This window comes from Camelus dromedarius, chromosome 10, assembly GCF_036321535.1.
Source record: "Camelus dromedarius isolate mCamDro1 chromosome 10, mCamDro1.pat, whole genome shotgun sequence".
In the NCBI taxonomy this organism is placed as follows: domain Eukaryota; kingdom Metazoa; phylum Chordata; class Mammalia; order Artiodactyla; family Camelidae; genus Camelus; species Camelus dromedarius.
Genome location: NC_087445.1, coordinates 22522997 through 22550593, shown reverse-complemented (window position 1 = coordinate 22550593; position 27597 = coordinate 22522997). Strand labels below are relative to the sequence as shown.

At 41.8% G+C, this 27597-nt stretch overlaps 1 protein-coding gene across 5 annotated transcripts in view; it reads right to left on the bottom strand.

Annotated features, from left to right (window-relative positions):
* Positions 1-2725: 2725 nt before the first annotated feature.
* Positions 2726-27597, bottom strand: part of BNC2 (basonuclin zinc finger protein 2) — a 478550-nt gene continuing 453678 nt past the window's right edge. For all 5 annotated transcript variants that reach the window (XM_064490189.1, XM_064490190.1, XM_031449664.2 and 2 more), the window contains 2 exons: positions 21508-23477; positions 2726-5985 (listed from right to left, as the gene is read on the bottom strand). In XM_064490189.1, the coding sequence (XP_064346259.1) occupies positions 5325-5985; positions 21508-23477 (2631 nt within the window). In that variant the 3' untranslated portion in view covers positions 2726-5324. The remainder of the gene's footprint in view (positions 5986-21507; positions 23478-27597) is intronic.

The following is a 27597-nucleotide window of genomic DNA, read 5'->3' as shown; positions in this document are numbered from 1 at the left end:
CCTTAATGCTAACACGGGCAAGACTACCTACCACACAGGGTTCTGCTTGGAGGGGAAATATGAAAACAGAAAAGTTACTTTGATGCTTCCTAGGAAGGCGAATGAGCTCACATTTTGATCAAGAAATCTTTAGCCAAACAGCATTACAACCACAGCTACAGGGGCAAGCCAAAGTAATGATGGAGAAAGAGGTCTGTGCTGGGAACCACTCACTTCAGCTCCACTTGTCACAAGTGGAGCTTGGTTTGACCACTGGCCTTTACTATAACCTAGAGGACCCAAAGGATATTGTTGCTCCCTAAGGGACTCTAGCATTACTTCCCACTCCAAAAAAAAAAAAGAAAAAAGGAAAATGAAGAAAAGAAAAAATGAACTACACCCCCTACCCCAACACACACACAGCTGCTCTAGCTGGCTTTCCTGGCCCGCCTGGCCGAGCTATTCCACGCAGCATCCTTGTTTTCCTCCTCCCGCCCTCCTCAGACCGGGGTTCAGTGCCGCGCGCGAGTCACAGCGAGATCTGGAGGGCACTGGTGGAGACACACACACCTCCTGCTAGGCTGAGTTGTACTAGACTTTTCTCTTGAACATACACTTTCACTGCATTCACTATTTTCTCTTCGAGTTACCTTCAGACCAGGGCAGGTCCCTGTGCTCTGCTTTGTATCCCTCAGTTCCCTTTAAAAACTGATTCCCTCCAGCCTTTTTGGCTTCTGCCTTTTATCGCCCTCCTTATGCATTTCTACCCCTTTCATTAGAAAAACAAAGAATGAGCTGGAAAAGCAACATTCTCTCATTGAAATATTCCAAGTTGGGGAGAACAGAAGTGATTTAAAAAAAAAAAAAAACAAAACAAAACCAAAACAAATTTGTCATAATTTTAAAAAGTTCTCCAGAAAAGGAGTGTGTCCATAAGATCAAAGAAAGTTTCTTCCGGATGATTTGTTTCTTATGAGAGCAGATGTAGCATGTCTCATGACAGCTGAACATTATTTACTCTGTTGGTCAGTCTCACCCACCACTGAAGACCAAGCACAAGTCAGGACCGCTCAGGTCCACTGTTAGCAGCTAGCAGCAAGTCTGTCTCACTCTGGTTACTGGCTTCTTTCTGTTTTAACTGCCAAGGGCTGCAGCTCTCGTCTGCTTGGCACACATCAGGGGTGTGTACAGAGGAGGGGGAAAAAAAGGTCAGTTTTTACTTGGTGGGAACCTAGTGCGTGGGTCCTCCTGAGGAGAACGGGCAGAGTGCCTGCGGAACAGCCCATGCTGCGTATATTCAAAGCTTGCCTTTTTTTTTTTTAAAGGAGCAATGTATATACTAACAGGCTGTTAACCAGTTAAGTGCCTTTCTCCTCTTACTGGAAAGGCCTGGAAATTCATGGCCAAAGAAATCACACTACAAGGACTACTGTGCAGAAAACAATTTCAAAAGAGATGCGTGTCACATTGAGGGGGAGACATTAACACACTGACACCTTTAAAAGGCATCACGCTAAACAGGTGGTTGGACTAAGATCTGAAATGCATTGACTTTTTTCAGTACAATTAACAGCAGAACAAAGAATGTCATGCTTTTTATCACATTTTTAAAACCAAATTACTTATTATCTATCCTTATTCTTGGTCTGTGTTGTCCCTCTCTGTAACAGATACTCCCCAAAGCAGACTAAGCTTTTCTGATATGTGTAAAAACATATCTTAAAATGATCAAAACAGTACATTTCAACACCAGCTCGTGAACACGCACATGAATGGTACCTGTGACAAAAATGTTGCTTAAAATCAACTGGGGAAAGGCTGCTTGGATGAAGAGCTGCCATCCCTATTCCTTTTCAGCGGGCGTAGGAGGGAGGCAGCTAGACGGAACCTGTTTTGCAATAGGAAATCCTATGGGGAAAAAAGGAGCATGAATGGGCAAAGAGGAAGGGCTCAGTGATTAAAATGCTGATCTCTTTATCCTTTCCATTTCCAAATCAGCCTTGGAATCACCATCTTAACTAGATTTAGAGTTAAGTCAAAACACTGCCCTCGGGCACACACCCAAGAACAAGCAACACCTGGGGACTAGGAGAACGCTACGTTGCATGAGTAGACATTTTATGGACCACTTCCATCCAAATAGACTTTATACTGGAAAATGTTATTCACCCACTTAGAAGGCCACCATAACATGTGGGCACTTGAGGCACAAAAGTAGTAGCAAAGAGGGGAGAGACTTAAAAGGGCATGTTGTCCAGGACTCACTGCTGTTTCTCCAACAAAAGGCAGGTGAACATGTTCATGCTTCCAAGCAAGGGAAATTCTACCCTGAGAATCTCATTCTTCTGGACTTGTTCCACTGGGCTAGCCGTATCAGCCTGGTTTGTTTGTGGCAAGTAACAAACATTGGTTCTAAGCCTGGTTCATGTGCTGACTGACGTGACCTGCTGACAGCCACGTGGTTCACTCACTAGGGCTCTCGGACCTTTCCGTTGACATTAAACTGACTCAACACTGATTCTGTACAAGATGAGTTCTAATATCTCAACCAGGAATGTAACTTTAAAAAATTGCTGAAAATGAATTATTTTCATAAAACTACATGTCGTTTAGTCTACGCACACTCCCAAAGCTAGTGTTTCCATACTCTTTTGGTATACCAAAAATAGTTTTTCCACTCTTGGAACCGAATCACTTGGTTCACAGGGCAACAGCGCAAACACAGAGAACGCTAAGAGGACCAAAATGTTTGCAAACAAACTTTCATTATTCTAGTTCAATCTTTCACAAACATACTGTACAGAGGCTTATATGGTATAAAACAAAGGAAAACATCTCTGTCTATTCAATTTAACACAACACCAAAATAAAGCAATTAAGACTTTGGGGAATTCAAAGGTACAAGAAAACAAAAAACGGTTAGCACTAATTCCTCAGCTTTTTTACCGTAAACATTTGTCATTTAACAGACATAGTGTTTGATATAGTTTCTTTTGTACTGTAAATACTTTTGGTCTCTCCTCACTGTAGAACAAAGGAAGAATTAAATGAACCCCATGGCATCCTCTGAAGGAGGTGCAAAGAAAACTCCTAGACACGTCTAGCTTATCTTTAAGAATCTATTGTTTCTGAAATTTTCACAAATAAAAATACGGAATCCTCAACTAACGATGCTTAATTTTGGAAACAATAAATACTGTGAGGTACAATAAATCCTACAGGAATAATAACAAGAGAAACATATTAACAGTTTCCTTTGGCAAATTTAACGGAAGTGAATGCTGATGTGAACATAGGAAAAAAAATTACAAAACATGAAAATTGGAAATGCTACTACAAGTTAATAAGACACAGGGGGTATTTTTAATTTTTAGGCTGATGAGAGAAATGCTTGAGGCCCTTAAATGCAGAAAAGAAATACATTCTCTTTAAATTATTCTGTACTGCTTGACAAAATATTCCTTATCTCTTTTCTCCCCAACCCTCCACTTAAAAAAAAAAAAAAAAAAAGAAAAAAAAAAAGACAACAAAACACTGTCTGCAGTGCACACCCTAATGGTTTTGGCTGCAGACTGAACTTGAGTAAATATCATCATTTAGTCAGTATGTTGTGGTAGCCGAGGCTGCCGATGTGGTTAACCAGCTCAGGCAACATGTGTAAACATCGGAAACAAAACAAAACAAAACAAGGTTTGGAGGATCCTCTCCCTCCCCTTTCTCACTCTCGACTGCTTGGTTTCAGGCTTGCTTTCATTTCTCTCTGACAGATCGTGTGGGGAAACACAAAACACGCAACAGTGAGAGATCCTATTTTAAACCCCCTTCTTCTGGCTTTGCAGAAAGGAGTGTTGCTCAGTTCAAGTTCAGCACATGCTTTCAAAGCTTCCCAGTACTGCTACTGTTAAACGTCTTTTGATTTTGTCTATCAAACAGGCCTGAATCATAGTCCTACTGCAGAACTTGCAACAAATTAGGTGGCCACACGACAGACCAACCCGGTTCAGGCTTTTCCTTTCTTTTTAAAGGGTAAGAGTTAGGCCTTTGCAAATGAGCCTTCAACTCTTTTCCTGTATTCAGCTTTGTTCCATAGTGAGTAATTTGGGCTTTTGTATCCTGAAATATTATCCTGCCTCTAAAGAATAAATGCCTTGGCCGTTTCACACCACATAATTTTGTTTTCCTTTTATGTAACTTAACATATAAGCAAGAAGGATGCAATGTTGATTCTAATAACATTCGGCACTTGAAAGAATCACCAAGTGTTGTTTTTTTTTTTAAAGCGGTTTTCTGGTGGCCGACAAATTGGCCTGTGGTTATGTTGAGTGACTAATTGTATTTTCTTTTCTGGAAACTTGTGCAAAGTTGGCAGTTTCGTGTTAACACTAATACTTTTGTTTGGCATTTGTGCCCTATACTGACCAGACCATTTTTTATACAAGTGAATTTTTTTTAAAAAGACACTTACTCCAAGTATGGCAATAGTTTAAGGATAAAAAAAGAAGCATGGATATTACACATCCCCTTGTAGTGTATGAAAAAAAGTGCATGACTGAATTTATGTACTAGTACAGGACATTTTAAAAAATCAGATCTGTGCTGTAAGGCATGCCAGCACCTCTTTATCACTATATCTAGCAGGTAGTAAAAACAAGACCAAGTTTCTTTTTTCTTTAAAAAAAATGTGCATTAATGCTAACATAAATGAATTGAGCTAGCCAGCAAACTATTTTCCTGTATATCTAACAGCTGGATGTATCTGTAAAAATTAAACAAAAGAGTTAAACAACCATCGATACACTTGTTTTACATCGCTGGCCTCTCAAGGCTAAGTATTTACAGGTGAATCTGCCATGCTTTAATCGAAGATTCTCTCAAAACCTTAAAGTTCACAAAAGACAACTATTAGAAGTTCCTTTTCTGTTTCTGTTTTCTCCCCCCCTCCCTTTTTTTTTTCCTTTTGCAGGCAACAGTCATGGGTACTAATTGTCTCTTTGGAGAGGACCAAGAATTATTATTCTGTCAAAATTTGGGCTACTTGCACGCTTTATGTGTGTGTATGTGTGTTTACAGGGTACTCTGTTTTCACCCGCAAATTAACCCACCTCTTTCCCAAAACTAGAAAGGAAAAAGAAAAACAATTTCAAAAGCACCTAGTGTTTATCTTGTCATAGCTGAAAAAAATGTGTGCGTGTGTGTATACACAGACCCAGAGGCACACATGTGTATACACACACACACCTCCATACACACACACCCTCCCAAGTACACAAGCACACACTGACTCTGGCAGTTCGAATATGCAGGCCATCTGGTGAGAGCTGGCATGTGGAGTGTCCATTTTGAGACTAATCTACCGAAGTGAAGGGAATGTTTTTGTGGAGATTAGGGTTCTGACTGTGCCGATTTCGGCTTCGCACAGAGGAAAACATCATGTTGCAACCGGGGACTTTGCACTTGTGCATTTCTCGCAAATGCACGGTTTTATAGTGCACTCGCAGGGTCCCCTTGTTGCTGTACATTTTGTGGCAAATGTTGCACATGATCCCACCATTGCTCCCGGACAAGCTGTTGAACATCAGAGATCCCGACATGTCAGCCCCTAGGCTGCCGGGGAGGGCGGGGGCCTCAGCCTTGTGCGCCGACTCCCCACTGTCACTCGCCCCATCAATGTCGTCCAGAAGGATCCCCTCGTCACTCCCTGCGTCGGATTCTCTGGAGGAATGGATGCTGCTGCTGGACTGGAGGCTGGAGGTGGTGCTCAGGTCAAGGACCATGTAGTCCTCCGCCATGCCTCTCCCGTACCCGTTCAGGTGGGAGTCTTCCGTCCCGGCGGGAGAGGAGGTGTCTTCCCTGACATCGAGCCCCAGGGGGTGCTGGGCACCATAGATCTTCATCAAAAATTCATCCCGGAGGTCCTTGCTAAGGGAGGGCTGCGATGAGTCCAGGCCCATGTCATCGAGTTCTTTGGTCAACAGTTTACGGTGCAGATTTATGTTGGCACTGTGTCTAGGAAAACAAGAGGGAAGGGGGCGGGGGCAGGTACACAGGGAGTGGGAAGGGGGAGAAAAAGGAGAGCATTTTAAAATGGATTCAGCTTTCACTAGGCGTCAAATAAGCACATTCACTGCTAATGACACCATTACAAAAGCAAACGTTTCTCTATACCTTCAGGATTTGGGAATACGTGGTGGTGGGGAGCGCTCCACTAACATCATTTTTATGAGAGTAAAATTCTTCAATGGTGAACGAGTGCAAACCCGTGCGCCTTTTTCTGAATGACGGTTCTGTTCATTTTGCTGTGTAGCAGCATCAGATGCAGGGAATCTCAAGCAGAGATTTGAGAAAATATATCCAATAGGATAAAAGAATGGAAACTTTTTGCTTATCTAACCTTAATCATTTGAATTTACCTAAAAGGAAAACAAAACAAAACCCCTTTTTTTCTACAGCAAACACTGTACTTTGCGGTATAAAAAGGATTCTTTTTTCTAAAAAAGTAAATGGCTTAGATAATTAACGATTAACTTCAAAAAAGAATTGTTTCCCCCTCACCTTCCTACACCTCCTGTTTTAGGTAGGAGAAGAATTGATCTTAATAGGTTAGCAATTTGAAATAGGGTTACAGACTGTCTTTAACAAAAATCCTCCCCCCTCCCCGAATTTGGGATCTCAGCTAAATCTAATAGTAAAATACATTTATTTTCAGAAGCTGCTACATTTTAATGTTGAAAATGTTTTTATCAAGTAATTCGTTTTAAATTCAATTCTTTAAAAAAAAGTGAAAAACAAATTGATTTTTTAAATAAAACCCACCCACCCTTTAGAAAAAAAATCACACTCAACAACAGAAAAAAAAACAAACAGGAAAAAAGAAAAAACCCCAAAGGGACCAAAATGTTTTTTAAAAAAACCCACACACAATGAATACAAAAGAAAATCAAGCACAATAATAACATATAGTCCCTCTCTTTTAACAACTGGAATCCGTACTTCTTAGACAAGCAAAACTTTTACTGTACTCACTGAGTGCTTTGCTTGTGTAAAATAAGATAGGATTGTCCCAGAACATCCATAGGGATGTCATGATTTACAAAGCCTGATACATTATTATCTGAAAACATTGCCTTTGTATTTACATCCCCCATTTATTTTTAAAATGCCCTTGAGCATATACCTCTCTCCACCTGAAAGGCTCACATTTGACAAGTACCTAAATTGAAGGCTACTCTTCCAAAAAATAAGCCAATAAATAAATACACAGATACATAAAAGCTTCTCAATAATGGCAGAAGCTCTGCATTCTTGGAGAAGTAATTGTGATGACAGAAATGACCTGGGATGGTCAGTATAAAGTTCAACAGACATGATTACAATTAAACAGTATGGAAGACCGAAATGAGTCACTCTATTTGGTGACAAGCAGGGCTGATATTTCTTAGAGATGGTTGAGAGGTATGTGCTTCAGAGACAAGAAAGGTGGGAAACACTTCTCCACCTCTGCACACGAGACAATATACAGCACTCCAGGCTTTAGGGGCAGAGGGGCGGCAGCCCTCTCCACACTGCGCTTAGGAAGGCTGAGCTTACCTTGTGATAATAAGATCAGCTTTCTAATCTTTTGCTAAATCGATCACAAAAGAAAGCAAGAATGAGAGACAGAGAGAGAAAGAGAGAGAGGAGAGAGAGAGAGAAAACAAATTCACATTCTAGACATCTGGTTTAAAAAAAAAACTTAAACAATAAAATAGGGATTTAAAATGTTCTGACCACAAAATTATTTTCTGGCATAAGCGATCATCTCATATGCTGCCTTGATGATTTTCAGATCAGCCGCACAATCCAAAAATCATAAATTAAGATAAACCAAATTCACAGCATTATCATCATCCATCAGTGAGGTCTACACAGATGCATGCAGTGTGCAGATATGTGAATGAGAAACAGCAGTTGTCCCCATGGTCCCTGCTCTGACAGTCACTCCCTGTCTCCTTGCTGTCAGATGGCAGATGACTCCAAGTGCAGGCTGCTAGGCAGCGTGCAGACAGTGCCTACTGTGAAGTCTTTCCCCTGACATGTGGGTATGACACCACCAGAGTTATTAGTAAATGTGGAAATAGTTACACTGTGTACTATCACTCTACTGATAAAACAACCTGCCAAACATACGCAGCTCCAGAAACCCTACCCCTCTTTATTATTTACACCCTCCCCAGCCCATTAATTTCATGGGCACACATTTTGCGATGACTTTAATCTAGAACTCTGTTGCCTCTCACACATCTGCAGTTACCACTTGCTAGATTCACTGCCGAGAAAACAGCAGTGACAGCGAGACACACTGAGTAAGGAAGAATAAATTAACATTGACAAAAGGACACACTGATCACCCAGATGGACACATCTTTCCTAAGATGACTTGTGAAATTACACATCTCCACTGTTGTGTTACCAGGAAGAGATGTTTCTCTTCGTTTCTCACTCACAGCAATAGGAATCTGTAATCTAATTAGATGATGTACCAGCCCTCAATATCTGTCAACCAAACGATGTGCAGAAATGTGTAGACCAGCTCTGGCCCTCTGTTCAACAGTGTCCCTTTTCCGCTGTCAGCAGTACTGTTGGCCTCTGCTAATATAATTACATTGACTTTTATTCAATTAAGTGCCATCCTTTGCTTTAAAAAAAAAAAAGCTACTTTATCAATTGATTCAGGTGTAATGCAATAATAAAGATGAACTCATGGCAGTGCATTAGCTCTGCTGTTCATAACTTCAGTACACGGGTTCATTCGTGGTAGTCGATTTCCATTATGCAACCACAGTTCGAGAGAATTGATTATTTTATGTTCGTTCCTTAATCTATTTCATTTTTGTCTAATAATCCTCCAAAATGCCATATGCAAAATGCTTGAAGAACGTGTTAGGTAAAGGCACTCTCCTGATAGTGGGTTTGGAGATGTTCTAACAAACTCCCAGTATTACTGGGGTGGAAAGAGGAAAATTAAGAGAGGGAGGGAGAGATGGACTGGAATTCTTCAGAGAGCCTGGATCCTGGGCCTCAAAAGGTTAGGTTCAGCCTCCACTGAACAGACAAAAGGCAGCACTTGATGTTAGCAAAGACCTGGACTCAGTCACTCCAAACCGTGCTATGTCACAGGACGCTGTCCACGGGAGGAGATACAGGGACCTGGGGTCAACAGCAATTTATATTGCTATTTGGATCAGCACAACCAAAGAGATACAAAAACGGGAAGATGGGAAGAGACACAGAAAGGAGTCATGCCAATGGACTATCAGACGTACAGAGAAGAGGATCCTAAAATGAGGGGAAGGCCAGAGGGGGCCGGAAATGGGGGGATCTCTGCGCAGAGGAAGCTACAGGCAGCTGTCCGTAATAAGCAGAAGGAGAAATCCGTGAAGGAACCAGTTTTGAGTTCTCCAGAGAGAGCGTTTTTCTAGAAAATAAGCCTAGGGTTCAAATATTTATCTCTGGAAAAGAGTTTTAAAGTAATTAACAAACATCTAGACTGTAAGAGAACTTGCTATATTTTCCAAGAACATGAACAGTACACAAGCTGTTTCTACTTGCTTTGATTAAGTAGGTAATACCGATACAAGGAGGCAAATTCCTCTCACAGAAAAAAAGTATGACTGGGATGGAGAGAGGAGACAAGCTAAGTAGGACTAAGGATCGGATCTCCTGGGGATCTCATCAAGAGAGTAGGCTGAAATTTAGCCCCGAGATAGTCACATTCAAGAATACAAACTGTATCGTATTCAAGCTCAAGTTTCCTGCAGATCAAGTAGAACACTTTGCACAAAGGACATAATTAAAACTACATTTATTTGACTTCAACCAATAATATGCAGAGTCTTAAAGAAACTTTCCCCAAAACACACTGTAGAAGGGAAAAGAATGGTCCCAAGACTGGACGCATGTGTCTGAATATTTACGAGAAGACAACGATAATGCAGCAGAGGGTAATTCTGACCCTGTTATACCCACTGTGGCACAAGGTAGATAATGACATAGTCCTATAACGAGGGCTATGTCTGGAATCACAAATGCTTCCTCTGACCCTCTGCACTCTTTCTTACTCCTTGCATATTGTGAGTTTACCAAAAGCCTTTTGAAAACTAAGATCACCCTCAGAAGCAAAAAGTAACCAAGCCTTTGTTGTACAGGAGGTCATAAAACCAAACTTACTCTTAGAAATGCTCAGTGGAAGTACTCCAACTGGACTAAAGGGAACTGGCAGTCTTCTGTCTTTTTAATGAAAACTTTACTCACACCAATTATTATCTCAGTTTAAAAAAAAAAAAAAAAGAAAACTTGACCATGCAGCCACAGAAGACCCCAAATCCATCAAGCAGTCCAGTGAATGCAATGCCCTTTAGAGAAAGTCAGTCCTGTCTTGAGCTCTCCTTGGCTGGCTTTTCCCTTTCCAAGCTTGTTCAAATGCCCAGATCAACTTAATGCAATGTTCAACCATAAAAATAAAAATTCCACAGATTGAAAAAAAGTGTTCCATGGTTTTAACTTCAGTTTTGAGATATAAGGAAGGGACTTTTTATTTTTTAAAAAAAGTCTCATGGCCAAATAAGAAAATCACAATGTGGCCAGCAAAACTGAATAGTGACTGAAACAAGCCATAGGTTACATGAGAAGTCCAATCTCACTCTTACTTCTTCATCAGTTCTGAGCCCTTCTAAACTGAGTGAATTGAAACAAAATACTTGGTAATTAATTACAGTGCCTCAGGTGAAATGGAATTGAGGCTCCATTTGGATTAATTTTTGCCTTTATTTCTTCTGCTCACCTCTGCCACTACACACACACACACACACACACACACACACACACTTCGCAACTTATACTGTCCTGAATGGTCACCAGTGACGTATACACAGCAGATACGACTGACTGTGCTTACATAGTGCATGTGTGTGAGTGTATGTGTGTCTATTTCTATGAGGGTGAGAGAGAAATTTGCATCCTGGGGAAATCTAGATGCCGGGGTTGGGTATATAGCAGGGATACTGAGTCCATAATAGTCCTAATCAGAAATGTAAATCTGCCATCCAAGTCTGCAGAAATGAACAAGAAAACCCTCTGCCCCCCATCAGTCCTCTTACCTGTATCGCTGGGACACTCTACGACACTATCTGTTGTCCGTAACTCCTCACAAATGTTTGTCTCCCCACTTGTTACTGGCAGCCTGCGTGCAGCCCTGTGAATTACACGGCATTCCTGACAGGATTCATTTCTGCAGAACTAGTGGTGGCTCTACAGACGGTTATTTAAAGATTCTCTCCAAAAGGTCTGAAAAGCATCCCTAACTCGGGAAAGAAATTCACTGTGAACTGGGGAAGAAATTCTAGTGAACAATGCCCAAAAAAGAGAAAACCCTGCAAAGTATTAGAAGCGCGTAATAAATGCAAGAAATAAAAGCTAAGCAAATTCTTGCAAATTAAAAGTATGAAATTCAGTCGCTTCCATCCCTTTCAATATAAAACAAATCATCTATACTGGTCACGCAGACAGTTCCCTCTCCATTCAAATTATTCACTTGAAGATAAGCTCCCACCAAACTCTTTAGGGGTTTAGCTAATTTACTGCACAGATACGGCACGTCTGTTGTAATAACAGGTACGATGTATTGGGGTCGACCGTTTATCAGAATTAGACTTCTTTTCTCAATTCACAGTGAATTACGCTGCCTACATGACTCCCCTCTCTCAGAGCCTGCCATCCCCTTACGGCCCCTAATGTGGCAGGCAAACAAAATTGACAGTCTCATCTTGTCAACAAGGGGCGATTCTCCTGAGAAGCCATTTAACTTTGCCGAGGAAGCAATGTATTAATGTGCCTGTCCCAGGAATGTTAATCATCTTCAAGCTTCCGACCTAACTTTGACGTGAACGAAATCACCAAATTTGTTTACTAAATGAATCGTAATATGCTAATAAGAAAGCATGACATATATGGAAAAGCCAAACAGATGGTTTGTTTACTCCACTTTGCAACTTTATAAATGTTGTAACTCTGAAGATGTTAGTGAGAATTATTGGTTTGTTGGCAGAGGCGAATGTGTCTTTCGCATACTAAATCTGGCAGTACAGTTACAAAACAATTTGTCATTGCTGTGGAATGCATAAAAAATGTTAATGTAGTAATGGCATTTGGGAAGGCAGAGTGGTGGATGGAAAATGCGTATATGCTGGATGCTCAGGTTAAGTGTTGAACTGATATCCAATGTCGTTCCCTAACCATTTTACTTCTGAGTTGTATCTGACACATCGAGGCTTCTCGAGGGTGCCGATTATTCAGTAGATAACCTGTTGCGCTGTGATGTGAGACGCATATTACACTGTGAATAGGATTATGTTTTCACAGCATTTGGAAATTTTCTCAATCAGGCAGCTCATATGGTGCTCAGTTTACTACTATTGTTGGGTAAGAAAAAGCAAAGCCATGAACCCTGGCATCTTTTAAGGACTTAAATCTGAGCTAGAAATCTGAGATTTATATTTACCCCGTACGAACTAATCCTCAAGTCTTCCATCCCTTGTTTTATAGTCTGACTTTAATATAAAGAGTTTAGAAGACACTTTTCCAAAATAGTAAGAAATAGTACTCCTTTTGATGTTCAATGTTTTTCTATTTTAAAAGTAAGCTTTCTTTTCTAATGCATACAACATAGGATGCCAGTTTCTGAGACTTTTTTCAAAGGCAATACTTCCTAAGACTAAACATCCAAGAATGTTTTATATCACTAAAATGGTTAATTTTTGACCTTTTAAAAAGACAACATTAGGGATGTATGAGTTCCCCAAGGGAGGGGACAGAATTTTTTAGGCAATATTATAATTTAACTATGGCCTTCCGTAGAATTCTGTTGAAAATGAAGCTACTTAAGATACAGGAATAAAAAGAGTGCATAAAATCTAATTTAATTTATGCCTCTGGTTAAATGATGTCAAAACGACCAGCTGAAACACGAAATCTTCAGTTAACCAACCGGCAATGCACCTAGGCTAGTAAATATTTCAATGTTTAGGAACATTTGGATTATTTTTTGAAATTCTTTTTACTCTTTACTCACACAAGCAGAGCCATAGAAGCAGACTTTCGTATGAAAGAGGTGCTTCTCTCTCCCAGTATCACTAGCCACTTCCCCCAGCTTCTTAGTCCTATATACACATATCGAGACTACCACGAATCTTGCGGAATTTCCTAGCGTATCACCAAACAGAGCTGCAATTTCTTCCCCATCTGGAGAAGAGAAATGAGGGAGCAAAGTGATGGAAAGAAACCACTGAGTTCACGTTGCTGCCCAAGGATCACTTTGGAGCAAGACATTAGCGGTGATCCCAGCCTGGCGCTACCTCCTTTGAAACATCTCCTCGTTCCTGACCAACAAAGAAATTTTCAATAAAGTACTTTTACTGGTTTAACAACAGTGAGCTCCTGGGATTGTCAAAGTGCTCAGCCTTTTCCAAGGAGAGAAGAAATCAGCAGCTCAAATACAATTAACCTTCCATTCTTGATGCAAACTGCCACGCACAGGAGCTCTGCAGTCTATTAGCGAAGTTATAATGGCCAACAGGCAGAAGCAAAATTGGTCAAAAAGTTGGCGGCTGCTGTCATATTTTTGGAATTATGATTAATGGCACTAATAATGTGGATGATTACTGATATGTGTGTCTCCAGCAGTTTATCATATTGCTCCGGCTGCCTACGTCCACAATAAGCAGGATGCTATCATTTACCTCTTTATTGAAGGCAATCCTTCTCTTGAAGGAGCATATTCTAATTACTTCGTAATGTTTTATGTCTTAAACATTTTGCTGCTCTGGACCTTGCCAACTGCTTCGTGTCTACCATTGATTAATTACTGAATGTTTAATCAAAATTTAGAACCTAATGTAGTCATTTATGAGCACACCGCAGTGCCAAAGTAGTTAGGCTCTGCTCCCAAGTTTGGAGAGTGCTGGGTTCAAAATCAAATCCCAGCCAGGCAGGAGGATCCAAGAATTTCACCTTGGGTGCTCTGAGGTTGCCAATTCCATCTCTGCTGATGAATGGAAGGTAATCTAACTACAGGGTAAACAGCATCTTTACCTACCCTCTCCCCCCAGGATCTCCCTTTCCTCTTTCTCCCAATTCCCTTCCTCAATAGAGCGCCGCTGACTGCTTCTGAGAACAGAAGGGTCTCGTGAATACCCATCATGAGAACATAGCTTTGAAGTGGTTAAACAAGTGAAAAATAATTTGCTGGGACAAATACAGAAGTTTTTTTTTTTTTTCATGTGGATTTTTTATGGTACTGTCATACAACCATTCACCGTTGAAGTTAAGTGTTTTTTTAATACCATTACTGAACTGCTGAAATGGATGCTAATATAGCTTGGAGTGCTAATGTCAAGTCCTGGTAATAAAAAAGACAGACTGCTGAATGAAATAATTTCAAGTAAAAAATAGAACAAAAGTGCTCTCTCTCTTGCTCTCCACTTTTATTGAATTGGGACTGACTGAGCCAATTGCTTTAGAAGTCTGTAAAACACAATTACTCGTGAGCGGACTGACCCACCAGTGCCCCCTCAGTGACAGAGCGGACTAAAAAGGCAGCCGAGTTACAGCGGCTCCCCTCAGCTGGCCGTCAGACCCAAAAGGCTTCCTTCTGAAGCTCTCTGGTTCTCACTGCCCAAATCTGTCTCCTTTGACTGAAAAAGGTCCTGTTTCCCATCCATGTGATAAAGTAACTTCATACATCACTTTCCAAGATGACAATGTCTCTTCTGGCAATTAAAGATGATCTGTCTTTTGATATTCTTATTTATGTGGGTATTTACGTAAAAACACACATATACATTATGTGGAGGCGTTTAGAGTAGAGCCAAAGCATGATTTTTCAATGGCTGGTAATAATTTAGATTGATACATGCATAGGCAAAATTGAGGCATCACTTACATCTGTTCAGTTAGAAACACTTGGCTTCCTTTTTTTTTTTTTTCCTAAGGTAAAGTCAAAATAATTAGAGCCAGCAAGAAAAAGAATTAAACTAGAAGTGGCTAACATTTTTCCCCCTAGTTAATAAAAGAAGTAATAAACTCCATAAAGTACTAGAGTTAAGATCACTAACACTTCGGGCATAACAGCTTTTTACCGGGAATTTACAACTCCTGTTTTAATTCAAGCAGCTTGCATTAGGACATAAAATCCAGGTATTTTTTAAAAGTGTAGTTTTATGTTAAATAACTGAAGAAAAACGGTCCTTTCCTGAAAAGTATTCTTCTCCCCTCTTTCTCAGCTTGCTTCTCTCACACTCGCACACACCCCCGTATCTTGGCACTCAAGAATCAAAGTTAATAAATCCCTTTTTTATGACATTGTAATTTTTTGGCAAGTGTAAACTCCTTTCATATTCTGCCACATTCATTTATTTGAAGCTTGTGGGAGTCTTTCTTACAGCAAAAACATTAAATTATTTCTGAGAAGACTTTAAAAAAGAAAAAAAAAAAAGAAAAGAAATGCTTCTGAGCCCAACGTGCACTATGAAATTTCAACAAAGAAAAGTCTCTTCTTAGCACAACAAGAAAAGGAAGAGCACTTACAGCAAGAGAGAGGTCTGTCACCTCAGAGAACCCATCTTACCGGAATAGATATAAGCAAACGTTAATGTCTGTGTGAAGTTTTCTAACCTGCTTCCAGGTGAGAAATGACCTGTTGTTCTTTGAAAAGAGATTACCTACAAAAACAAGTATGTCAAATGAGTAATTGTGTATGAGAAAGACTGGCACCAATGAAGTTTATCAGCAGGTCAGATAGATGGTGGTGGACCCAAGGGAGATGGAAGTGAAGAAGATACTCTCAAAGTGGTATCGTCATGAAAAATACCGTCTGGGCACTCAGTATGTGCACTCTGCTCTAAGTGCTATTTCTGCCTAAATTTTCAAGTGAATGCTGGCAAGACAGTAGCCTGTTCCTTTTGAGGGAAGGTAAGAATAAAGGGTCTATGGAAGCGTTATGTTTGTGCAGTGAAAGTTATGTAGCCACGAGAGACTGTATGCTACTCCTGTTGATAGAAATTTGTAAAAATTTCTGTGTATCATGAGAAGGAAGTCCTTTGCCCCGCCAGCCCCGCCATTAAGCTCTGTTGTCTGTCTGGTACGCGGTTTGGGGGAAGGGACTGGTACAGCTCTTGGACTGAAGGAGTGAAAGGTCAGCAGAGGCTTAAATGAGCTTGTCTTACATCCAGCTGGGCCAGCAGGAGGTCATTAGGAAGAGCCGAGGCTCACTTTAGGCTTGACAGAGTCTCTCCCCATGATACAAGGAGACCGTTTTGCTCATTGCTCTTCTCCCAGTATATAAAAGGAACCCCAGAGACAGGGCTGACACCGAAGTTTATCTTACTACCAAAGTTTCGCTTGAGGAGGGCACAACTCGCAATTACTCAGAAGGGGGATTTATTTTGTTTGTTTGCCTTTGATGGAAAGTAATGGAGATAAGTACAAAAGACCTATTGATCTGCCAGCCGTACTGTGAAACCAAAAAGAGTAACGGGGGGAAAAAATCTCTTCCTTGAAAAGTCAGAGGATCTGCACAACTTCACTTTTTAAAAGAATTTTGGAAAAGGAAAAATTGATTGGCAAAAATACAGGAAATGAAGTGGCCGATGCCTTAGAATGCTCTCTGTTTGTACCTGGAGAGGATTAACACACTGTATTTGACAGCTAATTATATTAAGGCAAATATGCTAATAGTTACCCTAAACTGGTGCTAAGTGGATCATTTCTTAGAGGTATTGCCTGGTGAAATCATGTGGATTTATTGAAAATCTCTCTTTAGAAAAGTTCTAAGTTTCCAAACATAGAGAATGATGGAAAAAATGGATGTTGCTGCTGAGAAGGTGTTAACATGAGGCAGGTAGTATGTTTTCACGTCTTCACCTCTGTTGTTAATGTATGCAGTGGCTCATCAGAGGGAGGAGGGAGCTCATGTTAATTTATTCCTGCACACCTGTACAGGGCAGGAGCAATCAGGTAATCAGACAAGCAAAAACTATATGTCTCTGCTTTTTAGCTACAGCTACCCAGAGGCCTATATAGGAGCAAATTTAGTTCTGGAGACATCAGCAGGTTTTAATAAACCAAATACAGATGTCTTTCTCCATACAAATCAAGAAGTTTACATGTTTTAAGTCTGGATGGATTTAACTAGCAATCAAAGAGAAGGTTCACACTTGGCACCAATGGTTGCCTCTTATTTACTTATAAATCACACTAAGCATATATTATTTGGTTTTAAAATTTATTCGATGGGCTTAATCACCTTGCCTGCACCTCAAAGCTCTAACATACAAGCTTACCTTTCCGATAACATTTAAGACAAACTTTGGCCATCAGGGGCCCCTATTCTCAGAGGAAGAGAGGAACGAAGATGGTATAACTCATGTAAGATGAAAAACAAAGACATAAATATTTCTTTCAATGCAGATCATCTAGTTTCTGTGAACAAAGTCTTCATTGTAATGAAGGGAGTTTTAAAACTGCCAATCACTAAAGCAGATAGAGAGTTTTAATATATTAGCCAATGATAAGGAATTTTAGGGAAGAGGACGGAAGTTTTTCCCCCCGAATAAAAACCAAATGTAATTTATAAATGGGCCTCCCTTTTATATGGGTGATCCACAGCCACTCAGTCCTCCTGGGGATCAAAATTCAAGGCAGAGGATGAGAAATGACCAAAGGTAAACCAGGCCCAGCTAATTCTATGACACTGTCTTCAAGAAGATGCCCTTTGTGAAGTTCCTTAGAATTTCTTCCTCCCAGGAGTATTTTCATATGTGTACTTCAAAACAGAGGGCCAGCTTCCTGTTCCCTGACAGAGCAGCACCTTTATAGCAGGAAAATCAAGGGACAAACAAGAAAGAAGTAAGGGTGTTTAGAGCCTGGCAGGCGTAGCACTGCGCACACTGTTGTCCGGATACACGAAAGCACGTCAGCCACCACCTTACGGTACTGTAGTTCTTCGCAGGGAAAGTAACTTACACTTTACTTCTGTAACTTGGAATAAGAATTGTTCTAATAGCCTCCTAGTGACCAGGTGAACTGGAGTTCGTGTACGTTAGCTTGTTCTTTGTCGTTAGTGTTAGGAATGGTCTTCTCTGCTTTTGAATTTATTAACGTCACAGCCGTTCACGACTGCACAGACAAGCATGGTAATACCTCTGACCCCGCGTGCAGACTCCTCCGCCCTCACAGCTCTGCCTGTGCCCCACTTTGTCTCTCATCTCCCTTTTCGTGACTTTAGACAAAGAACATCTCTTGCTTTTCTAAAAGCCTTCAACCTGATCTTACAAATCCTAGAAAGACCATAAGCAAAGACCCAGAAACCTCCGCTAAGTGCCCAATCTAGAACACAGCGTTCCACGTCTTTCTTCCTCCATCGTTCTAGTTGCCTACCTGAGACAGAAAATGCAACGCCCTCCTGTAGCGTCATCTCGGAAGAAGCCCAGGAAGACCTGTGTCTCATTCCTGTGGGTGTTGAGCCCTAGGACAAGAAGGCTGCTCTCACTGTCAGAGGACGAGGGTCATTCTGTTAGCTTTATCACAGGCGCCCCAGCAACCCCATAGGCTTGCGTCCTTCGGCTCCTACTCAAAATGCCCTCGAACGCTTTATTTGCACAAGGACGATGCTGTGGAGTCCAGGATGGATGAACTGACACTCTGGGGAGAGGAGAGAAATGGGCCTCAGGGCAGCGAGAGTAAAGGCAAAGGGGGCTTCTGTCCAGGAAGGTATGCTGGCTCTGGGAAAAGTAAGAAAACCTGTCCTAGCTTCACAGGGAACTGAAGAGGAAAAGGCAGGGACACAAAATTCCTGGTGTTCTCATGACTGATCCAGTAAAAGTGAAGAGAAAGGGGAGGATAAGTCCACTGGGAGGATGAGAGATGAGATGCAAGGGGCTTTGTGAATGAGGAGATTAAATTACAGGTTGACATCAGCTAATGAAATGACAATAGAGGGCTGAAACAGGAGTACAATTATAGTACAGTTATGTTTCCTGAGATGCAGAAAGAGGCTGGTACCCCATCGGCATCACTGTTTCTGGTTATGAGGAGGTAGCTGTGCTATACTTAGATGGTAACTCGAGTCACAGACAAAAACTCTTGCTACTTTGACTTTTTCCTTCTAAGTTTTTAACCTGAGGTCAAAAGATTTGAATATTCTTAAAAAGCAGCATTTCAAGTGGGAATCAAAAACCTTTTCTTGTACAGTTTTTTTTTTCAATTTGTTATACTGTACGCAACAAAACCCCAGCATGAAGAAGATTAGGTGTGATGTGCTATGTCACCCATCTGAAATGCCATCACTTGTCTTCTGAGGTTTGCAATCTCCTGTGTGACCCAGCACACAAGGGAGAGTATCTGTTATACTTCCCACCTAGAACATCCTGTATCCTAGTCACCCGGGACACTGGCCTAACCTTCTCTCTGGCTGGTCCCCCACAAAACTCCCAACACTGGGAATAAAATTAGAGATTGAAATCGTCTCCGACTATCAATAAATCTTTTTCCTCGGACACAGCACCCTCTCACCAGCACCTCCTTACACATTAGGACCTGACAACACCTGCGCTTGTATTTTCTGGAGGCTTGACAGAAATACAATCACCCAGCTTCGCGTGTTGCAGCCTGTGGTCCCAGGGACCTTTATTCCAGTGTTACGACTTGCAGTGTTTTCAGCAAACTGACTAAAACTGTGGTAGGAATTCATGCAAATAAGTTTAAATTTTGGCTTGTCTTCAAACGCTCCATTTCCATAAATATTTTATGCAGCTTTTCATGAGTCTTTTATTTTTGTTAAAAAAAAAAAAGCCAATGCATTAACCTCATTATCACAAGTGCACTATTTCAAATTTAAAAGAATGAATATTACTCACAAACTTGGTAGTGGGGAGTTGAGTACAGTATTGTTTTATGATTCAAAGTATAGCTATCTTATCTGCTGTATTCTGGGATTGTCAGTGATAACTTGGAACTGAACAGAACTTGGTGACTATGAAACAGCTTTACAGAACAAGGTAAAGGGGTTAGAGAGGAGAGTGGGGGAAATTTTTAAGAGAGACTTATCTTCAAAGTATGTTTTCAATTGTATAGAGAAAGCCACTAAGTTTTTTTCTGAGATTTTGCTTTTCATGCATTAGGCCCCTTGTATTTTAGCAGAAAGGAAAATATATGTATTTTTAACTTTTATGTTTAAAAGGATTAATCTTTTAAATATGAAGGGAAAACTGAGCATTCTACAGGCAGAGCACTATGGTTTCGGTGCACTTCTATTACACGCTACTTTGTCAAAGAACTCCACCCAACTGGTAAACACTAGAACTTGGGTGATGGCTACTTGGAAACTTCCTAGTTAATTTTGTTTCTTCTATATATATTGGGGTTTTTTACAGTGTAATAAAAATTTCTCCAAAAATCTTTTTAAGAAACAGTGTAAAACCAAAAAACCATATCTGATAGAATGGGAAGCACTCACTCTAGGCGGACTGGTGTATCATGTAGAATGATCTGCTCACAAGCTTATCTCCACAAGGTTAGGACAACCGTGTTACCCCACCATTGACCACCTTGACACATTCCATTTATATTACATTTTCTTTAAGACTGAAAAAGAACACTGTAAGTTTAAAACCAGCTGCTTCTGTTTAAGCCCAACTCTTTCAGAGCTGCAGCTACATAGCTGAGGTGTGATGTCATCTGAAGGCTGGACATAATATATTCTAACTGATCCTCAAAGTATACGCACGCCTCCCCTTCCGTGCATAATTCCCACGACAGACTATATTTTAGAGACGTGCCCAAAGACACAGTGAAGTTAAAATACAAGTAACCCACATTGCCATCACATTTCCCCATATCAACAATTACTTGGGTCCCATTTTCTTGCAATATTTTTACGACCCTTAAAGAATTCAAGGACACACTAAATACTCATGTAAGAACGATAACATTTCTGGTTATACCTACGGAGATGCAGGCTGTCTCGATGTCCTGGACCTATGGTTCTTTCCATCCGTAAATTTCTGTTTCTATATTGGATAAATATGTGTGTATGAAGATAATATATTGATTTAATTAAAAAGCCACACGGCAAAGCAGAAAAATATATATACAGAAGCTGCGGCTTCTAAGTGAAGGTTCACGGGGAAGCAGGGAACTGTGTACAGTGAACTTATTCACATAGATGCATGGAAATACACACACACACACACACACAGAGCACAGAGAAAAATGGCGTGCATTACTGGGTAAGATGGCGTATGAGTCTGCATGCTTAATCATAACAAGCACCAACTGCACCAATCCCTCACGAGCATGGCAGCTGGGGTATCACGTGGTCACTGTGGACAGTCTCTACAGTGCATCAAAAACATCTAGGTTGCATTGTTTAACATTTAAAGGCCAACATGACCGGCACCCTCCACCCCCAGCAGGAGCAGCCAATGGAGATTTACTGACCTGTCTCTGCTCCGGCGAGAGGGGAAGGCAGCGTTGCAGCCGGCCACCGTGCAGACGTGCATTTCTTTTAAGTGAACGTTCCGGTAGTGAAGCTTCACGCTGTAGGAGCTTTTGAAACTCTTCTTGCACACATAACAGATTTTGGGGTCTGGGCTAGAACACAGGTCACCTTCTGGGGAGAACTTCTGAGGGCTGCCATAGTTCAGAGACGACGTGAAACTCTCATGCAGGGCTGCCATACCGGGCCCCCCGCCGTTGTACAGCCCGTACTGGCTCATGTAGAACATGTCGTAGGTGGGATCCGTGAACTCCTCCTTCACCTTGATGACATCCTGGTGCGAGGGCTCACTGTGGTTCTCGTCTGGCCTCTCACTGTTCATCAGGACTTTGTCGCTCACCTCACCGTGCAGGTGCTCGTCCCCTTCCATGGATTCCTCGCCGAGCTTGGGCTCTGAAGACTCAGACTCGTTCTCATAGTCCCGCTCGGGTTCTTGGTCCTCGGAAGTCATGCTGTCAGCCCTTCTTATTTCAGTCCTTGAAATGCACCGGGTTCTGCTGTGCTTAGAAAAGTCCTTCACAGACAGGCCCGGACTCATCTCCTCCTGGGAGTGGCAGTGATTGTCGTGGCTCACGTCGTTGACCACAGCGCCGCCATCGGTGGGGTCATCGTCTTCATCGTCAAACTCGTCGGCGGTATCGATAATTTCCTTCTCGATCTTCACAGGCATGCTGGACTTCCTGGGCTTCTTCTTGGGCGCCAGGTCGGCACTGGGCTCATGAGTGGCCATCATCACGACTGGCGCTGCTGGCTCAGAGGGTGGTGGGGGGTGCTGCTCCATGGGCCCACTGGTTGGGATGATGGGGCTGGTCGGGAGGGAGGTTGGGGGACTCACCATTTCCCCCGGCGTGAGTAAACTTCTATAGAATGGAGGAACTGGCTGGACAGTCTTTAGCCCAGAAAACACCAGCTGGCTAGGGAGAGGATTCTGTAAGACGGGGTCGAGTGGGGGAGTGGTAAAACCCATTGGGGGCCGGCCGGGGCTTGTGAGTGTGAGATTCGACTTTGTACTTGCTATGACAGGGGTGGCAGCCCCTGACGTGGCCCGAATTAAATCTTTGTCTCGGTTATTCCTTAGCATAGGCATGTGAAGGCGAGGGTTGGGGTTCGCGCTGTGGCGGTTACGGCTCCGAAGGGAGCTGAAGACCATGTTGCAACCTTCGATGGTGCACCGGTGTTTGATCTTCAGGTGAACAGCGTTGTAATGGATTTTGAGGGTACCTTTGTCGTAGAACGTCTTCCCGCACGCGTTACAGAACACTCTTCCCTTCCTAGAGGCTGACCCCATCCTCCTCATCCGGTGGATCCGGAATGAGCTCTTTGGGTGCTCCGTTTTGGTCAGATCACTGACTGGGGCGGAATTCTGAATGGGAGACACGCAGGCTGGCTCGGTTTTGGGCTCCACATTCGTAATGCTGGTCAGGGCGTTTCTGTTCGGCGTCTGGTCGTTCTTGTAAGGCGTGGGAGAGACCTCAGACTCACTGCTCTCATTATATTCGTTCTGGGTTGACAGGCTGGGTTCCCGCAGCCTGAGTCCTGGTTGCTCTAACAGTAGCCCGTTTGGAGGCAGTCCTAGCAGTGGGGCTGAAACGGGGTTTATGTACTGGAATGGAAGCAGAAACGCGAGGCTGTTGGGGATGTTTTCGAAGTGGTGAATGCTGGAAGGGTTGCTGTTCTCCAGATGAGCAAGGAGGCTGGGGCTCCTGGTACGATTATTGCTCTCAATGAAAGTCCTGATGTCTGAGTCTGTCTTTGAGGACGGTACAGCTATGGCCTGCCCTTCTTTCTCCTGAATCGCCATCAGCTCCACAATGGATTTGGTTTCTCCAAACCGCAGAAACTGCTGCAGGGTGATGATTTCCTCTTCTCGAGACATGATGGCCCAGCGGTCCAGCACCTTGCCGGCAGCATCCTAGAGGCCACATCAGAGAAACAACAAAGACAAACACAAAACCTTATTGATTGTGCGTAACTAGTCAGTGCAACCGAAGGTGCTCCGTCTGCTTGTGAAACGGGAGCGAGAGCAGAAAACATGCAAGCACTGTTAATAAAAGTCGACCCACAAAGCACACTTTTCTGCCATGCAAATGTAGTCATTAGAGTCACAGTTAGAGAAACAGATTGAGTTTAATAATGTCAAAGCAAACAAAATGTAGACCACTGGGCTCTGTGATCTCAGACGCCTAGGCTACTGCTACTTTGACAACAATGGTCTATAGACAACGCGACTATTTAGCACTTATTAGTACAAGACGTGAGATCTCGCTGTGCAAACCCAGTATAAATGCAAAAAAAAAAAAAAAGTACCTTAATCCTTATCAAATAGTGACACCATAGGAAGGAATTAAGTACATTTTTCGAATTTTACTTCTTCAACACAAGCAGACATGACACTGGATTCAATGATGAAACTTCCTTTAAATAGGAGCTATTAAGTGAATTTCTGAATCAAAAAGATGAATAAAGTAGTATTACCCACCCCCATACTCGAACTGCTAAGTTGAATTTTTTTTTTCCCTTTTTAAGGGCTACATTTTAGTGTCATTTAACAGGAGGCAATTTCATAATAGTGTAAGGAAAAACAGTATTGTCCTTTTTCTGAAAATTGTAATCTAGGATTCAAACTTTGAGTTAGAGTAGTTGACTTTTTATGATCTTGTTATAAATGACAGTTATATAGATATGTAGAAAGTAAACATGTGATGGGTTTAGATAGAATAAATGTGTAAAAATGTTGTCTCTTAACATCCTCCTCTTGATAGCAGAGGGAGTCCGCAGAGAATACAAATCAGTAATCACCAGACTATGTGTTGTTAAATATACATTAAAAAGCATTTCACACTTTCATTTTTGCTAGTAACGATGAGATACGCCTGGAGGTAGGACTTAAAAATCCTGCAATGTAATGTCAGGCAATCCATTTCAGTTCGGAATGAGAGAAATCTATTCAAACAGGTAGATAATGACTCCATCATTTTCCAGGGCACAGCTGCTCCCCACCAGGACAGGACACTTGGAGCCCTCTGTGAACAGCACTTGCTCCAGCCTTTGGCTGTCAATTTGAGAAAGCATGAAATCTTCTTAAAAAACAAGAACCTTATTATTACAAAGAGGAAAATCGTAACAGTATAGTGGAGAAACCTAGCAGACACCACACCTTAACCAAGTTACCAAAGTGAACATCCCCAGTGGTAAAGACCGTCGTGTACCTCATGAGGAGGGCCCAGCACCGCTTCTGCGGCATTCTTGCTCAAGAATGTATAACCTCCGTCTAATTATGAGAACACATCAGATAAACTGAAATTAAAGGGCATTTCGCAAAGTAGTTGCAAGTAATTCTTCGAAGTGTTAAAGGTTAGGGAAGACTTAAAAACCCCACAGAAACCAAAGAACAGTCACAGATTGGAGGAGACCGAGATGACAGGACAAATAAATGTAGCGTGAGATTACAAGGATTCCAGACCAGAAAAAGAACATTAGCAGGAAAGCTGGCAAAATTTGAATGAAGTCTCTAGAGTAGTTAGTAGCACGGTCTCAATCCTCATTTCTTGGTTTCACCGACTGTACTATGTGTCTGTGACACATTGTGTTAGGGGAAGCAGGCTGAAGGAAACTGTTGTTTCTGCAATGGAGAATTCTCTCTCGTAGACAGTTCTGTACTCAGCCTTCGATATGACATTCTCTCCAGACCAGACGTGTGTCGTCTGAATCATGACAACTAATATGGTAATAAGGCAATACTTGTCTTTACAAGTATCAAATTTAAATTTACAAATTTAAATTTAAATTACTTTAAAAAAAAAAGCTCTACTGGTTATAGGCTATTCCTTATAAGGCTCGTTCCTAGCATTCTATCATTCAATATATGTATAGGCATCTAGTCCTACGTACATTGCCCAACACAGATGTTCCTCCCTCATCTGTAGATAAAATTAGCCTTCAGATCCAATACTTTTATGCAGCTCTCTGTTCAGAGCTGTCATATAATGATGTGTGTGCTTGGGGACTCCAGATGATCCTGGAATCCTGCAGTAGCCATGTCTTAAAGTGTTGCTTATAGCAACTGGTCTCTGTTACATCCTTTTTGGAACAGGGAAATACAGTGTTAGGATTATACATAAGTAGAGACATCAATTGTGATTTTGTACAAATTATCTCATTTGAACCTCACAACAGCTCCCAGAGTTCAGCATGTGTTTAACAAATGAGACATGGCTGGTGGAGAAAGGGGAGATGGCGTCAGGTTGCTAAGATGCTAACCTGGGGTTCAGGACTTGAACCCAGATTTCTGATTCCAAGTTCACTGAGCGTCCTGATTGTCCTGCATGATGCCATCTCCCGGGGGGCTCACTGAGTCTATGACAAGGAGCAGGACGTCTCCTGAGGAAGGCTGGTCTCTAGAGCACTGCAGTGTCCTTTTCTACACCATTCTTTTACCATCACATCCACTCTCTTGTTTGTTCCTTTATGGAGCCTTTCACTAAGGAAACCAGTCTGAGTCATGTCCAGCCATTTCTTCCTCAGGTTCCTCCCAGGTCGCCTGCACCTAAGTCTCCATGTCGTTCGTGTACTGACAGAGCTGGCAGCCTCTGGTGTTAAAGGAGGCCTGAGACACCACAGCAGCTGATCAAACCCACCCGAGGCATCTCCCGTCCATCCCCCTCGACAGTACATAGCAGTCCCATATGCTTTCTCTTTTCTCCTGGCCCACCACTGCTATTTCTAAAACCACTGCCTTTCAGGCTCTTTTTCAGTCCTGAGTAGCTGTCTCCACTAAAATGGAGATTATTAGGTTAAATCACTTACTCCTGGTGGAAGAGGTCCAGATAAGCAAGATTTAGAACCTCGCTGGCAGCCTGAAAGATGAGAGAAGCCTCACTGATAATGGTAACAGAAGCTTCTGTTTACATTTACATAGAAGGACAACAAACATTTTTGTAAACAAATGTGCTTGGGAACAGGACAAATATCTACATTACATACTCCAACTGGTACCCTCTGAATCCCGGCAATGTGAAGTGCCACCAAAGTTCTTTCCCAAGAAGCCTTCCTTCATCAAGATGACCTAACACCATCACGTTCACAGAGAAACTGCAGCAAGACACAAAGTTGACTTTCTAATGCAACAGAATGAGACTGGAAGCTCAGTGCTAGGATTGAGTATCAGCTTGAGCATGTCCTCCGGTTAAACTGGTTGAAGGGAGTTAGAAATCATCAAAGGAAAAAAAAAGATCTTCAGGTTCTTTCTTCCTGAAGATCTTTGTGACAGAAAGAAGCATGATCTGGTGCCGTGATTCTCAAACAGTGGCTTAAGACTCTTCTGTTAAGGCAAGAATTTCATGAGTGGTCTGTATGCTACTCAGAAAGGACTAGGGTCAGTCTGAGGGATATTTTTTTTTTTTTTTTCCTAAAACCAGTCTGCAAGTAATCAAGAGTAACCCTTTGGAAACCTTTAGGACAAGGTGACACTGCTGTTAACAACTAAAGGCATGATCATTTCTGTTTAAAGTAATTTATTTTTATCTTATTTAAAGGATTGGCTCAAGATTGACGAGGGTCAATTGACTGGTCCTTCCTCCCAGATCTTGAAGTACAGATCTAAAATCTAGGCCCTCTCACCATGTCCAGTACACTTTCCCAGAGTGATTAAGAGCATTCAAAGAATGAGGTATTGTAACAGAATAAACATTAATGAAACAAAAATTCAGTCTGTCAAGCTACCGTGAACATCCCGACTGCTGACCAACCCATCGTGGGGTGCTGGTCTTGAGCATGAATGATAAATCACATCTGAGTGTCGCTGGATTCTTCCCTTCCCATGCGAATGCTGAGGTCGGTGAGTCTGATGTTTTCCCATTTGTAAGCAGAGTTCAGTGAGGTGTAACCCTTTACATTGGGAATTGTTATTTACACAATGAGAATAAGATTTACCCTGTTAAGTGAAATGCAAGATATTATGGTAAGTATTGATTTCCCTTAAAAATAACTGGCAGTCCTATTAATTAAAAGATGAGTAGCACCAAGTACTCCAG